General features: G+C 42.6%; 1 protein-coding gene across 1 annotated transcript; it reads left to right on the forward strand.

The window, feature by feature from the left end:
- The first annotated feature begins 374 nt into the window (after window positions 1–374).
- Window positions 375–12,256, forward strand: LOC110538480 (kielin/chordin-like protein). Its single transcript, XM_021625333.3, has 2 exons — window positions 375–1,135; window positions 11,322–12,256. The coding sequence occupies exons 1-2, from the start codon at window positions 1,046–1,048 to the stop codon at window positions 11,568–11,570; spliced, it is 339 nt and encodes a 112-aa protein (XP_021481008.2). The 5' UTR covers window positions 375–1,045; the 3' UTR covers window positions 11,571–12,256.
- Window positions 12,257–16,309: the final 4,053 nt, after the last annotated feature.

The following is a 16,309-nucleotide window of genomic DNA, read 5'->3' on the forward strand; positions in this document are numbered from 1 at the left end:
CACTGGGAATGTGATGAAAGAAATAAAAGCTGAAATAAATAATTCTCTATATTTTTATTCTGACATTTCACATTCTTAAAATAAAGTGGTGATCCTAACTGACCTAAACCAGGGAACTTTTACTAGGATTAAATGTCAGGAATTGTTTAAATGTATTTGGCTAAGGTGTATGTAAACTTCCGACTTCAACTGTACCTTCGACGGACACCGGTTTGGCTACCAGGGGACTTTTGTGTACCAGCTGGTGGCGCTGTGCACCCAGAATCCGGGCCTGTTAACGGTCATGGTGACCGTGCAGAATGACCACCGCGGGAGCAAGACCGTGGCCTACGCTAAGACTGTCATCTTCACCATCAGCAGGGACTACCCCCTTCACGGTACTGGTGAGTGTTGCTGTAAAGCAGCCTTAAAGTATGGGTCGCGGACCTGTTAATGGTGGGAATCGTGTCAGAGTAAATGTATAATTATTTAATGACTTCATTTGGCCAAGTGCAACTGCTGTCTCTGTTCGGTGCGCTTTCTGCTTAGCAGCGGTGTCTGCTCAGTTTGGCAGCTGCGCGAGAGGGAGATGCCCGTGTGCTTCGTGGTTTACCAGATATTTTTCTGGAGTTTTCTTGAAGACACTCCGCGACACACGCTGCAGCGCTGTCGCTCAACAGCAGATGATGCGCTGTAAACCACTGATTTGTCATTCCCACTCGCCAAATGGACTCATGCTCGAAACAAATTATGACTGAACTCAATCGTCATGAAAAGCCAATACACCGATGCGTTTCTCTCTTTCATACAAACTTTGAGAATTAACGAGGAGCTCCCTCAAAGTGTTTTGTGCTGGGAAGTGCTTAGTAATGAGTCAATCAAAACTAACACATTCGTATAAGGACACGTCCTGACCATACATCCACAGTATGACGGAATACCCAGGGAATTATTTCAGAACAGGACCGAATGCTCCAGGAAACAGTAACTCAGCTAATGTAACAGTTGTTAAAGTACAATGTGAATTTCACCAGGTTCATATATCAATATGTTGTGTTGATTTGTTATGCATGCCTGCATCCTGGGAGAAGGGGAATGTGTACTTACGTTTTGCCCGGCGTGTTCGTGCTCAAATCATTTTGATGCACTGAGAGAGGTAGGCACGCTTTTTCTGTCTTCAAAAAAGTTTGATTATTTTAAGTACAAAGTCATACACAGTGTTTTTTGTTCATGAATAATGATGTATATTCAGAGGTTACTCATAAGTGGATGGTATTGTTAAGATGCACTTGTAATTGTACTTTTTAGGATGATGTCAATATTCTGAAATCAACATGTGGTTAATAGCTAGCCAAGGTATTAGCAGGCTATTGTATGTGTGAACGATGGCTAGCTCCTCGAATCATCCCAATCCCTCCTATTGTGCATCTGTTGTAGAAAGAGGCGACGATTCTCAGAACATATGTGCTCTACAAATGTTTTATTTCCTTTTGGATGCAGATGCAGGATGCAGAGAGTCAGTTCTGCTTGATTAAAACTACCTGATCTCCAAAGTCCACGTTTATAGTCTCAATCAACCACACACAACGCAGAGTTACAGCGGTGCAGTATAGCACCGGCTACACTAGCAAGGCAATGTTGTCATTTTATAAAAGGCGATAAGCAGAAATAAGGGAGTGCTATCTCATAGTAGTATATGTGAGTTTCTCTTTCAAACAATCACCTGGCCTTGTACACAGCTAATGGCTAACGTTAGCCAAAACAAGTTATCTAGCTACTGATAGTGCAACCCTAAGTAACAGTACAGATGAAGATGAAAAATGATCAGGCCTACTGTAGAATTTCTTGTTGAAAACAAGTTTGTTGGAACCGTTGCTGTTAAAATACAAGTCAATAAAAATTAATCATATGACCTACTGGACTCAAACAAGGTTCAGAATGTCCATTAACTACCCTTCTATATTGCACACCCTTTAGTTTGTCAATTTTCATCTCACGCATTTTTACATTAATTTTTCAAAATGTAACATTTCAATAGCTCCTTGGTTGCTCCGCTACAGCAGGAAGCGGTCTCCTGCCTGACAAAGCAGTAGATGTTCTGGTCCTGTTTGGTACCACCTACCTATGTCACTCAGGGTTCTCCACTCTGGATTACTTTTTAAAAAACAAGTACAGAAACAGTCTCAATGCTGAGCATGACCTCAATGTTGCACTGTCAAAAACTGAGCCCAGAATAGACATGCTTGTTGAAAACTTCAACCAGCCGCACACCTCTCGTTAGGAGCCGAGGTAAAGACAGTTTCAGGTCGTATATTCGCCTGTAGTTTTCCTTACCTCCACCAACAGCAGTTAGGGACCGTCAACATAGTGACAAATCACATTTAAAAAAAAATTCAATAGCTATTTAACCATTACTCCTAAAACTTTCAAAACTGGTTCTAGCTAACCTGATGGTATAGACACACATTGCACCAATTTCCTTTTGTCGATTTACATCTCGCATGATTTTAAATTATTTATTAGCATTTTTGAATTTCTATAGCTCATTAATCATATTACCTACTGGACTCAAACAAGGTTCAGAATGTCCACCAACTACCCTTCTATATTGCACACCCTTTAGTTTGTCCATTTTCATCTCACACATTTTTACATGAATTTTTCAAAATGTAAAACTTCAATAGCTCCTTAGTCATGTGACCTAGTGGCTTCAAACAATGTTCAGAATATCCACTTAGTGGGCCTACATATAGCACACCCTTCAGTTTGTCCATTTTCATCTCGCATGATTTTACATGAATTTTTCAAAATGTAGAATTTCAATAGCTCCTTGGTCATGTGACCTAATGACCTCAAACAAGGTTCAGAATGTCCACTGAATATGCCTTCATATCGCACACTCTTGATGTTTGTCTAATTTCATCTCATGCTATTTGACTTAAATCTGTAAGCTTTACAGGCCATCGACATCAAATCTTTTTTTTTAACCTAATTGTCACATAACAGCTAACCATTCATTATTGAACAGCTAACCATTCATTATTGAAAAGTGAACTATCAAACCTGCATTACAAAGACCCCGCAGCTGAAGGTGTCCTGCTGCGTGGTGAGTTATTTCCCCTCCTTTACACTTTATGTCCACCCAGTTGTTTTTTCCATGGCAGGATCTTCTTGTTTTGGAGTACTCTTTTTGTAATGTAAACATAATGGAATTCTGATTAGTTATGGGCAAATGAATACACAGGCCAAATTTGTATGCTGTTTTCCTTATCACTATAATCTGGTAGTAATTTAGTAGTAGAGAGAATTTCCTTTATGCCCCCTTCTACACACAGCCTAAATTATAGGCACGGAACCATTTCCAGGACAATAATAAAAGTAGCAAATAGGATCCAACCCTATCACAGAGTGAATAAATGTAGAGCGTTTGTAGACTTTAAGTGACAATTCCATCAGTACATGCTTAAATAAAGTCATATCACAGATGACAGTGCTCACCAAATCTATGACAATAGAGAATGAATTGTAAGCACCAAAGTGTGTTTGTCAAAATAATATCTGAAAATGTCAGTTGTTGAACATACATTGCTATTGCAAATAGAAGTATTATGATATATGCAGTTGAGGAATATTCCATTTACCAACACTACATGTATTACAGACATAAGACATTCCCACATATAGTATATTTTTTTAAATGTTTTTTTTATTTCACCTTTTATTTAACCAGGTAGGCCAGTTGACAACAAGTTCTCATTTACAACTGCGACCTGGCCAAGATAAAGAAAAGCAGTGTGACACCAACAACAGAGTTACAAATGGAGTAACCAAACTTACAGTCAATAACACAATAGAAAAGCCTATATACAGTGTGTGCAAATGAAGTAAGATTAGGGAGGTAAGGCAATAAATAGGCCATAGTGGGGAAATAATTATAATTTAGCATTAACACTGGAGTGATAGATGTGCTGATGATGATGATGATGATGATTATGTGCAAGTAGAGATACTGGGGTGCAAAAGAGCAACAAAAAAATACAATATGAGGTAGTTGGATGGGCTATTTACAGATGGGCTATGTACAGGTGCAATGATCTGTAAGCTGCTCTGATAGCTGATGCTTAAATATAGTGAGGAATATATGAGTCTCCAGCTGCTATGGTGACCAGTGAGCTGACATAAGGCAGGGCTTTACCTAGTAAGGACTTACAGATGACCTGGAGCCAGTGGGTTTGGCTACGAGTATGAAGCGAGGGCCAGCCAACGAGAGCATACAGGTCGCAGTGGTGGGAAGGATATGGGGCTTTGGTGACGAAACAGATGGTACTGTGACAGACAGCATCCAATTTGCTGAGTAGAGTGTTGGACAATATTTTGTAAATGACATCGCCGAAGTCAAGGATCGGTAGGATAGTCAGTTTTACCAGGGTATGTTTGGCAGCATGAGGGAAGGATGCTTTGTTGCGAAATAGGAAGCCAATTCTAGATTTTATTTTGGATTGGAGATGCTTAATGTGAGTCTGGAAGGAGAGTTTACAATCTAACCAGACCCCTATTTATTTGTAGTTGTCCACATATTCAAGTCAGAACCGTCCAGAGAGTAGTGATGCTAGTCAGGCGGGCAGGTGCGAGCAGCGATCGGTTGAAGAGCATGCATTTAGTTTTAATTGCGTTGGAGGCCACTGAAAGAGAGTTGTATGGTATTGACGCTTGTCTGGAGGTTAGTTAACACAGTGTCCAAAGAAGGGCCAGAAGTATACAGAATGGTGTCATCTGCATAGAGGTACATCAGAGAATCACCAGCCACAAGAGCGATATCATTGATATATACAGAGAAAAGAGTCGGCCTGAGAATTGAACCCTGTGGCACCCCCATAGAGACTTCCAGAGGTCCGGACAACAGGCCCTCTGATTTGATACACTGAACTCTATCTGAGAAGTAGTTGGTTAACCAGGCGAGGCAGTCATTTGAGAAACCAGGGCTGTTGAGTCTGCTGATAAGAATGCAGTGATTGACAGAGTCGAAAGCCTTGGCCAGGTTGACGGCTGCATAGTATTGTCTTTTGTTGATGGCGATTATGATATCATTTAGGACCTTGAGCGTGGCTGAGGTGCACCCATGACCAGCTCGGAAACCAGATTGCATAGTGGAGAAGGTACGGTGGGAATCGAAATGGTCGGTGATCTGTTTGTTAACTTGGTTTTCAAAGACCTTAGAAAGGAAGGGTAGGATAGATAGAGGTCTGTAACAGTTTGGGTCTAGAGTGTCACCCCCTTTGAAGAGGGGGATGACCGCGGCAGCTTTCCAATCTTTGGGGATCTCAGACGATACGAAAGAGAGGTTGAACAGGCTAGTAATAGGGGTTGCAACAATTGCGGCAGATAATTTTAGAAAGAGAGGGCCCAGATTGCCTAGCCCAGCTGATTTGTAGGGGTCCAGATTTTGCAGCTCTTTCAGAACATCAGGTACCTGGATTTGGGTGAAGGAGAAATGGGGGAGGCTTGGGCAAGTAGCTGTGGGGGGTGCAGAGCTGTTGACCGAGGTAGGGGTAGCCAGGTGGAACGCAAGGCCAGCCATAGAAAAATGCTTTTTGAAATTCTCGATAATCGTAGATTTATCGGTGGTGACAGTGTTTCCTAGCATCAGTGCAGTGGGCAGCTGGGAGGGGGTGCTCTTATTCTCCATGGACTTTAGTGTCCCAGAACTTTTTGGAGTTTGTGCTACAGGATGCACATTTCTGTTTGAAACAACTAGCCTTTGCTTTCCTAACTGCCTGTGTATATTGGTTCCTGACTTCCCTGAGAAGTTGCATATTGCGGGGGCTATTCGATGCAAATGCAGTATGGCACAGGATGTTTTTGTGCTGGTCAAAGGCAGTCAAGTCTGGAGTGAACCAAGGGCTATATCTGTTCCCTGTTCTACATTTTTTTGAATGGGGCATGCTTATTCATGATGGTGAGGAAAGCACTTTTTAAAGAATAACCAGGCATCCTCAACTGACGGGATGAGGTCAATATCCTTCCATGATAACCGGGCCAGGTCGATTAGAAAGGCCTGCTCACAGAGTTTTTTTTTAGGGAGCGTTTGACAGCAATGGGGGGTGGCCGTTTGACCGCGGACCCATGGCGGATGCAGGCAATGAGGCAGTGATCACTGAGATCCTGGTTGAAGACAGCAGAGGTGTATTTAGAGGGCAGGATGGTCAGGATGATATCTATGAGGGTGCCCGAGTTTACGGATTTGGGGTTGTACCTGGTAGGTGCCATGATCATTTGTGTGAGATTGAGGCCATCTAGTTTAGATTGTAGGATGTCCAGGGTGTTAAACATATCCCAGTTTAGGTCACCTAACAGTACAAACTCTGAAGATAAATGGGGTGCAAGTAATTCGCATATGGTGTCCAGGGCGCAGCTGGGGGCTGAGGGGGGTCTGTAACAAGCGGCAACAGTGAGAGACTTATTTCTGGAAAGGTGGATTTTTAAAAGTAGAAGCTCAAACTGTTTGGGCACAAACCTGGATAGCATGACAGAACTCTGCAGGCTGTCTCTGCAGTAAATTGCAACTCCACCCCCTTTGGCAGTTCTGTCTTGGCAGAAAATGTATACACATACATAGAGGCATTTTTCAGCTATGATTTTACCACTCAGAATCCAGAATGGATATGACAATGTGGCAGCACAGGACGTAATACACCCTTACAACAATCTACTTTTTGTTCTTCTTGACTTGTTATCTGGTAAACTGCTACTATGTGTCAAGATAAGAGTCCCAATTAGGGGTTAGTGTACTCCAGTAAAAAAGGTCTGGTTTAGATTAAAAACTATTGCTCTGTGTCCTCGTTCATAGGGGCATGAGAGACTAGTCAGTGGTAGAATTGAGTTGGCACTATTGGCCCAAACACCCACAGACCCACAATGTTGAGGTTACTCATGGACAGTAAAAAAACATTTTTTTTGCATTGATGCATTTTGTCTTCTAACTGTCCAAGAATAGGATCCAAAGTGTTAGGAAATATTTGTTCCCATAAATACAATACATACCTCTGGCACTTTAGTCAGACTGCCAGACTGTGCACCACAGAGCCAATCAGGAGAGAATACATACAGGTCAAGGGTGCCAATTGAAAGTCATGGGGTGTGTCTGTCCCTTTTTGAATACTCTCTCTTTACAGAGAACCCATGTGGTTCAAGTCAAGAGCTACCCTTCCCATTTCAATCTGCTCTTTGCATGTCTGAAAGTGACAGAGCCAGCAGCCAAGAGAGTTTTTCACAGTATGTCATAAAAAATTCTTACACTTATAAGTGTATGTAAAATGCTAATATGTATTAGATCCAGTACAATGGAATAACTATGACCTGAATTTGAATACAGCGTGTTCCGATTCCTCCTTCTCTTTCTGTCCAGCAGGGTCAACCAAAAACACTTGGCCTGATGGTTCATACAGATACTGGGGAATCAATATAGAAATGTATTGATCTCTTAAATGATTTTACCATTAAATGATCCATATCACAACCCTCATACCTGTTCACAAAAATGTACCTAAATCAATTTTGGAAAAAGGATTTTACTCACAAAAGTCGTAGGAATTTATTTTTCCAGTTAGAAATAGTAGGCTATGCATCAAATAACAATTTTCATTAGAAAAACTAACCCTCAAATGCACTATTGCATTTTGTAAGTTGTCTGCAGGTGGCTTGTTGTGAATACACTCAAATATCAAGTCATTATCAGGTTATGTAAACTGGGTTCTAATACTCAACATAGAAGGATTTGTCTTCATGTACAGTATATGAAAGTGATGCTATGAAAAGGATTCTTTAACGTTATCAAGCTCACTCTAACTGACAAATCACTGCCTATTATTGTGATTTAAAAGAGCATATGAAATATTGTTTTTCATGAGGCCTACCTGTGTGCCTTCCTTTAAGCACCTCTGTTCGAACACCCTGTCCTTGTTCCATACCACATACAGCCATTTGCGGATCCTTTCAGTGTCCATGTGAAAGATGGTTATTGCGAGGCTGGAACATTTGTTAACATAAAAAATAAAGTAAAATGGAGGTCTGCAAGCTTACACATAAATTTAGAAAAATGTATGTAAAATAATGTGAGATGAAAATGGACAAACTAAAGGGTGTGCAATATAGAAGGTTAGTCAGTGGACATTCTGAACATTGTTTGAGTCAAGTAGGTCACATGACCAAGGAGCTATTGAAATTTGAATGTAAAAAAAAGTTTGTACTTCTTTCACATTCCCTAACTAATTCAACTAGAAACATTTCCACATGTTTATTAGCTTTGGAAAGCGAATTAATGTCCAAATTGTGAAAATAAGACCTGTGCAATGTTGTGCAATTTTTCCAACATCATGACACTTATTTGGAGTCTGTGGCTCAAATGGTTTGAAAGGTATTGAGGTTTGAAAGCGCGAATATCTGTCGAATATCCAACTTGAAACTGTCTTTACCTCAGTTCATTAGGACTGTGTTTTTGTTTTCTGGTCTACATCCATGTGATTTAAAAATATATATATATTTTTTATATATTGAACCTTTTTTAACTAGGCAAGTCAGTTAAGTAGAAGTATATCTTTAAATTCTGTGAATAACACTTGTATATTTTATCACTGTTTATTATGAGTATTTCTGTAAATTGATGTGGCTCTCTGCAAAATCACTGGATGTTTTGGAAGCAAAACATTACTGAACGTAACGCGCCAATGTAAACAGATTTTTAGATATAAATATGCATTTTATCGAACAAAACATACATGTATTGTGTAACATGATGTCCTATGAGTGTCATCTGATGAAGATCATCAAAGGTTAGTGATTAATTTTATCTGTATTCCTGCTTTTTGTGACTCCTCTCTTTGGCTGGAAAAATGGCTGTGTGTGTTTTTGTGACTTGGCTCTGACCTAACTGTGGCTCTGACCTAACTGTGCTTTCGCTATAGAGCCTTTTTGAAATTGGACACGATGGGGTGATTTACAAAAAGTTAATCTTTCATTTGGTGTATTGCACTTGTAATTATGAAAGTTACATATTTCTAAAAAATATTTTTGAATTTCACGCGCTGCCTTTTCAGAGGAATGTTTGAGGGGGCCGCTAGCAGAACCCCTATCCTTAAGAAGTTTTAACTTCTTATGGTATAGGGGACGCTTGCGTCCCACTTGGCCAAAAAACAGGGAAAATGCAGCATGGCAAATGTAAATAAATTGATATAAAAATCAAACTTTCATTAAATCACACATGTAAGATACTAAATTAAAGCTACACTCGTTGTGAATCCAGCCAACATGTCAGATTTTAAAAAGGCTTTTCGGCGTAAGCATAAGAAGCTATTATCTGATGATAGCACACCAGTAAACAAAGAGAGTAGCATATTTCAACCCTGCAGGCGCTACACAAAACGCAGAAATAAAATATAAAACATGCCTTACCTTTGACGAGCTTCTTTTGTTGGCACTCCAATATGTCCCATAAACATCACAATTGGTCCTTTTGTTCGATTAATTCCATCCATATATATCCAAAATGTCAAATGTCAATGTCCCCAGTCCACCTGACTGTGCTGCTGCTCCAGTTTCAACTATTCTGCCTTATTATTATTCGACCATGCTGGTCATTTATGAACATTTGAACATCTTGACCATGTTTTGTTATAATCTCCACCCGGCACAGCCAGAAGAGGACTGGCCACCCCACATAGCCTGGTTCCTCTCTAGGTTTCTTCCTAGGTTTTGGCCTTTCTAGAGAGTTTTTCCTAGCCACCGTGCTTCTTCACCTGCATTGCTTGCTGTTTGGGGTTTTAGGCTGGGTTTCTGTACAGCACTTTGAGATATCAGCTGATGTACGAAGGGCTATATAAAATAAATTTGATTGATTGATTGAATTATTTGCTGCGTTTGATCCAGAAAAAAACAGCTTCCAAAATGTGCAACGTCACTACAAAATATTTCAAAAGTTGCCTATAAACTTTGCCAAAATATTTAAAACTACTTTTGTAAAACAACTTTAGTTTTTTTTAAACGTTAATAATCGATCAAATTGAAGACCGGTCTATCTGTGTTCAATACAGGAAGACAACAAACCAAGCTACTTTTCAAGTCTTGCGCAACTCTCAACAGTGTTACGCAGTTCCTAGTTGGCCCTACTTCTTCATTGCACAAATGAATAATCTCATCCAAATTCCAAAGACTGGTGACATCCAGTGGAAACGGTAGGAACTGAAAACAAAGAAATATCATTTGCCAATGAGAACTCAGTGAACAGACAGACCTCAAAAAAGAAAAATTCTGAAAGGTTAGTCCTCTGAGTTTTGCCTGCTACATAAGTTCTGTTATACTCACAGACATGATTCAAACAGTTTTAGAAACTTCAGAGTGTTTTCTATCCAAATCTACTAATAATATGCATATCTTATATTCTTGGCATGAGTAGCAGGAAGTTGAAATTGGGCACGCTATTTATCTAAAAGTGAAAATGCTGCCCCCTATACCTTAAGAACAAATCATTATTTGCAATGGCGGCCTAGCCCGGCCAAACCTGGACAAAGCTGGGATAATTGTGCGCCGCCCTATGGGACTCCCAATCACGGCCGGATGTGATACAGCCTGGATCAGTCAGTTTATTCCAGTTCAGAAAAAAAAGATGACTTCTATTTTAACATCAACAGCTCCAACCTAGACTTTCTTTTGACAATAATTTGTACAGTAGGCCTGATCATTTTTCATCATCTATACTGTTACTTAGGGTTGCACTATCAAAAAGCCTGTGTGTCTGTTCTGTTATGCATCTGTGTGAAGTGATCAATCCGTTTGTTCTAGTTCAGAATGCAAAATTATTTTTTGAATGAACAGCAACAGTTCCAACCTAGACAGATGTAAGAGTTAATGGGGGAAATAAACATGACTAGTTATTTCATTATTTGTTTTAGTCTATATTGCATATGTTTTAGGCGTAAGGGCAATAAAATGTACATATAGTTGCATGGACGTATAGTTGCATATGTTCCTAAGCTTGGGTCCCAGGAAAACACAGAATTTCTCATTTGGGTCCCAGGCTCAAAAAGTTTAAGAACCCCTGCTGTATAGGGACAGAATGTATATTTACAGGAATTTATAATTATGTTAGTATTTTAAGACTCTTAGTATTTAACACTAAGTGGTGGTTTATTTTCCCCCACGTGTTAAATTCTACCACCCATGGTGCTGTTACAGCTATTTAAGCGTTCAAGTCCTTAACATTTCATTGGGAATTACTCTGGATTAGTGAACAATGGAAAAATATTAAATCTATAGGCTCCCATATAATTCTCCTTTCTCTTTTGTCTCAGTTGGATGGACAGCTTGTGTCCCTGCCCCTGGGCCTGAACAGTCAGCTGATGGTGTTCTGCAGTGGCCAACGAGCGGTGGTGGAGACTGCTGCGGGTATCACGCTGACATTTGACTGGCACAGCACGGTGCACGTCAAACTCCCCAGCCCCTACCAGGGGGCAGTCTGCGGCCTGTGTGGCAACTCCAACGCCATGCCCCAGGACGACCTCGCAATGCGGGACAGTCCCCGATGCCACCTGGCTGGGTAAGAGCTGGCGGGTGGCCCTTGTGCCTGGCTGCTCCTCTGGATGCCAGGGGACACAATGCCAGTCCTGCTCTGACACAGAGAAGAACACGTACAGCTCCCGCTGTGGCATCATAGCAGACAAGGCCGGGCCCTGTTAGGGAAGATTCAGAATTTGTTGGTAACATATGTAAGATGTTTTATATTCATCAAATGTGTGTAAGTTAATTCTCATCAGAATGGTATTTTTGTGTAATTCTGTGGTGAGGTTGCAGTTATCTGTTCTATGTCAAAACTAAGTTGCCTGGGCCGCTGAGAGGGGAGAGGTCAAAGTGTCATCATGTGTAAACATATATTTTACTCCCTACCTTTCCCATAGTGGGGAAAGGAAGGTTGCAGTGTCTGGAATCATTCTCCTCTCTGTGAGCTTGTCCAGGATTGGTTGTATTTAGAGTTGGTTGTATCTAAATGACAATTTGATATATGACTGGTGATATGGAGGGTTGGTTTATGGTTCTGGGGTTTGAGTAAGGAGACAAAGCTGAACGATGAGTTATGTCTATGCTGTCTGACTATGTGTGTCTTTGCTATTAAAGGAACTCAGTTGCATTGTAAGGGGGCTCTCAGAGAATTCATGGTTAGACACTGAATCGATCTGAGAGTCACAGGGTTGTGATAGAGCTCATATAATTAAAGATGGACTTTGATAACTAACTCTGACTTGTGTGTGTGGTTTGCTCCCATGATTTGGTAAATAGAGGAAATTTCCACGACACCCCTTTAAAGAGTGCCATGGCAACGTGGACCCTGCTCCGTACCTGGAGGACTGTTTTCGATGCCTGTTATAATTTGGATCAGCTTTAATATTCCAGATTGTGGCTTATACAAATGTTTGCTTAATTTCCCATCCTCAACGAAACAAATTGTGTATATACTTTTTTTCACTCCTAATCGGAGTAAACTACAATTCAACCCTTTTCCTTGTCCTACAGTTCTCTCCTGTCCAGCCAACAGCCACTATAGCCTCTGTGCCCCAGGCTGCCCTGCCACCTGTACAAGCCTCTCTACATGTCGCCAGTCCTGTTCTGAGGGCTGCCAGTGTGACAAAGGCTACCTGCTGAGCGGTGACGCCTGCGTACCCATGGCCCAGTGTGGCTACTCTTACGGGGGGCACTACTACAGGAAGAGGGAGACCTTCTACCCCCAGGGTCTGGAACAGTGTACCTGTGGGGAGAACGGAGCAGTCTCCTGCCAGAAGGCCAAGTGTGGTGCCGGGGAGGCCTGTAAGGTGGTAAACGGGGTGTGGGGTGCCACCCAATTGGGCAGGCCACGTGTTTGGTGTCAGGCGACCTCCACTACATGTCATTCGGACGCAGGTTCGACTTCCAGGGCACCTTCGTCTACATGCTGGCCAAGGTGTGTGAAGACGACAAAGGCAGACTGACCGGCTTCACTGTGACTCAAGGGATTTAAAAGTATGGCAATGGGAAGGTGGCTGTCACTAACATGATCGCTGTGTCTGTCACACCTATGCCATCAGCATTGTTCAGGGGATGAGCTGGAGAGTGATTGTAAGTGAACATCTTTTTGAACAACTTTTAGATTATTGTTTTTTTTCCTATACTTAAAATAACCTGTAGTCCACGCCAGGGGTGGTGGCCCTGGGAGTTGTCCTTTCTGTGATCCTGTTTGGTCTTGTCCTATCCAACACAGATGGATGAGGAGCTGGTGAACCTTTCTCTCTCTCTCTGTGCTGGTCTGGTTATGGCGACCCAGGAGGGTTGTAACATTATCCTCCAGACAGACTTCGGCCTGCGGGTGCTCTATGACACCGTGTACTACGTCAAAGTCATCGTTCCCTCCACCTACCAGAGCAAGATCTGTGACAACTACAACACCAAGCCAGACAACGACTTACGCCTACCAAATGGGCAGCGTGTATGAGTTTGGGCAGGCGTGGGTGCTGGACCTCCCTGGGGCAGTGTGTGGAGGCTGCGGCGGGCAGTGCCCAGTATGGCAGGCTAGACTCCTGTGGCATCATGGCAGCAGACAATGGGCCCTTCCAGGCCTGACACAATCAGGTGAACCCGGCAGCATACGTGGCCCACTGTGTGTTTGACGTGTGTGCCATGGACGGGGACAGAGGGACTCTGTGAGAGCATCCAGGCTTACGCCATCACTTGTCAGCACGCTGGGGCCCAGATACAGGCCTGGAGGAGCAGCTCATATTTGTAAAATTCAACCGCCGGTGCACGAAATCTAAGGAAGTCTCTAGATTTTGCTCGCCTGAAGTAGAGTATATTGTGATAAATTGCAGGCCACTCTATTTGCCTAGAGAGCGTTCAGCTATACTTTTCGTGGCTGTTTATTTACCACCACAGACAGATGCTGGCACTAAGACCGCACTCAGTCAGCTGTATAAGGAAATAAGCAAACAGGAAACCACTGAACCAGAGGCGCCGCTCCTAGTGGCCGGAGACTTTAATGCAGGGAAACTTAAATCAGTTCTACCAAATTTCCATCAACATGTTAAATGTGCAACCAGAGGGGTAACAATTCTAGATCACCTGTACTCCACACACAGAGACGCGTACAAAGCTCTCCCTCGCCCTCCATTTGGTAAATCCGACCACAACTCTATCCTACTGATTCCTGCTTACAAGCTCAAATTAAAGCAGGAAGCACCAGTGACTCGGTCTATAAAAAAGTGGTCAGATGAAGCAGATGCTAAACTACAGGAATGTTTTGCTATCACAGACTGGAACATGTTCCGGGATTCTCCGATGGCATTGAGGAGTACACCACATCAGTCCCTGGCTTTATCAGTAAGTGCATCAAGGATGTCGTCCCCACACTGACTGTACATACCCCAACCAGAAGACATGGTTTACAGTTAACATTCGCACTGAGCTAAAGGGTAGAGCTGCCGCTTTCAAGGTGCAGGACTCTAACCCGGAAGCTTACAAGAAATCCTGCTATGCCCTGCGATGTCTTCACTGACATCTTCAACATGTCTGTAATACTGAGTCTGTAATACCAACATGCTTCAAGCAGACCACCATAGTCCCTGTGCCCAAGAACACAAAGGCAACCTGCCTAAATGACTACAGACCCGTAGCACTCACGTCCGTAGTCATGAAAGGCTTTGAAAGGCTGGTAATAACATCGACACCATTATCCCATTAGACCCACTCCAATTAGACCCACTCCAATTTGCATACCGCCCAAATAGATCCACAGATGATGCAATCTCTATTGCACTCCACACTGCCCTTTCCTACCTGGACAAAAGGAACACCAATGCTATTCATTGACTTCAGCTCAGTGTTCAACACCATAGTACCCTCAAAGCTTATCACTAAGCTAAGGAACCTGGGACTAAACACCTCCCTCTGCAACTGGATCCTGGACTTCCTGACGGGCCGCCCCCAGATGGTGAGGGTAGGTAGCCACACATCTGCCATGCTCCCCAGGGGTGCAGTGGTAGGCCTGATCACCGACAACGACGTGACAGCCTATAGGGAGGAGGTCAGAGACCTGGCCGGGTGCTACCAGAATAACAACCTATCCCTCAACGTAACCAAGACTAAGGAGATGATTGTGGACTACAGGAAAAGGAGCACCGAGCACGTCCCCATTCTCATCGACAGGGCTGTAGTGGAGCAGGTTGAGAGCTTCAAATTCCTTGGTGTCCACATCAACAACAAACTAGAATGGTCCAAACACACCAAGACAGTCATGAAGAGGGCACGACAAAGCCTATTCCCTCTCAAGATTTGGCATGGGTCCTGAGATCCTCAAAAGGTTCTACAGCTGCAACATCGAGAGCATGGTTGCATCACTGCCTGGTACGGCAATTGCTCGTCCCCTGACCGCAAGGCACTACAGGGGGTAGTGCGTACGGCCCAGTACATCACTGGGGCAAAGCTTCCTGCCATCCAGGACCTCTACAACAGGCGGTGTCAGAGGAAGGCCCTAAGAATTGTCATAGACTGTTCTTTCTACTACCTCATGGCAAGCGGTACCGGAATGCCAAGTCTAGGACAAAAAAGCTTCTCAACAGTTTTTACCCTCAAGCCATAAGACTCCTGAACAGGTAATCAAATGGCTACCCTGACTTTTTTCTTTGTGTGCCCCCCCAAACCCTCTTTTATACCGCTGCTACTCTCTGTTTATCATATATGCCTAGTCACTTTAACGATATGTACATTCTACCTCAATCAGCCTGACTAACCGGTGTCTGTATGTAGCCTCGCTACTTTTATAGCCTCGCTACTGTATATAGCCTGTCTTTTTACTGTTGTTTTATTTCTTTGCTGACCTATTGCTTACCTTTGCTTACCTGTTGTTTTCGGCGCACCTGACAAATAAACTTTTGATTTGATTGCCCACTGTGGATTGCATCTCCATTATAGAAGACATTCTGCTGCGTAGTCTTAGGAATATTGTCCTGCGCTGTTTCTCTTGAGTGCCTGCATTAGGCTGGCTCTTCTCTAAATTTCAGTCCCCTGAGTGTTCTCCTGATTACGTGTTTTTATTCAACGCGATCGGTGGATGTTTGTCTTGTGGCTTGCTTCCAGTGGCCTGGAACTTGGAGTTATGTCTAATTGCCTTCTCTTTAATTGCAGTGGCCTGTAAGAATGCTGTTTCTCCATCTGTACTCAACTCTACAATGAAGGACTGACATTTCCTCCTGAATATTTGAATATTGCACTTCGAAGAAATCCTGCATTTCCACTTGCTTAGAGCAATAGTAACAATTGA

The sequence above is a fragment of the Oncorhynchus mykiss genome, chromosome 2 (assembly GCF_057628025.1).
Source record: "Oncorhynchus mykiss isolate SJ-2025 chromosome 2, ASM5762802v1, whole genome shotgun sequence".
Taxonomy (NCBI): domain Eukaryota; kingdom Metazoa; phylum Chordata; class Actinopteri; order Salmoniformes; family Salmonidae; genus Oncorhynchus; species Oncorhynchus mykiss.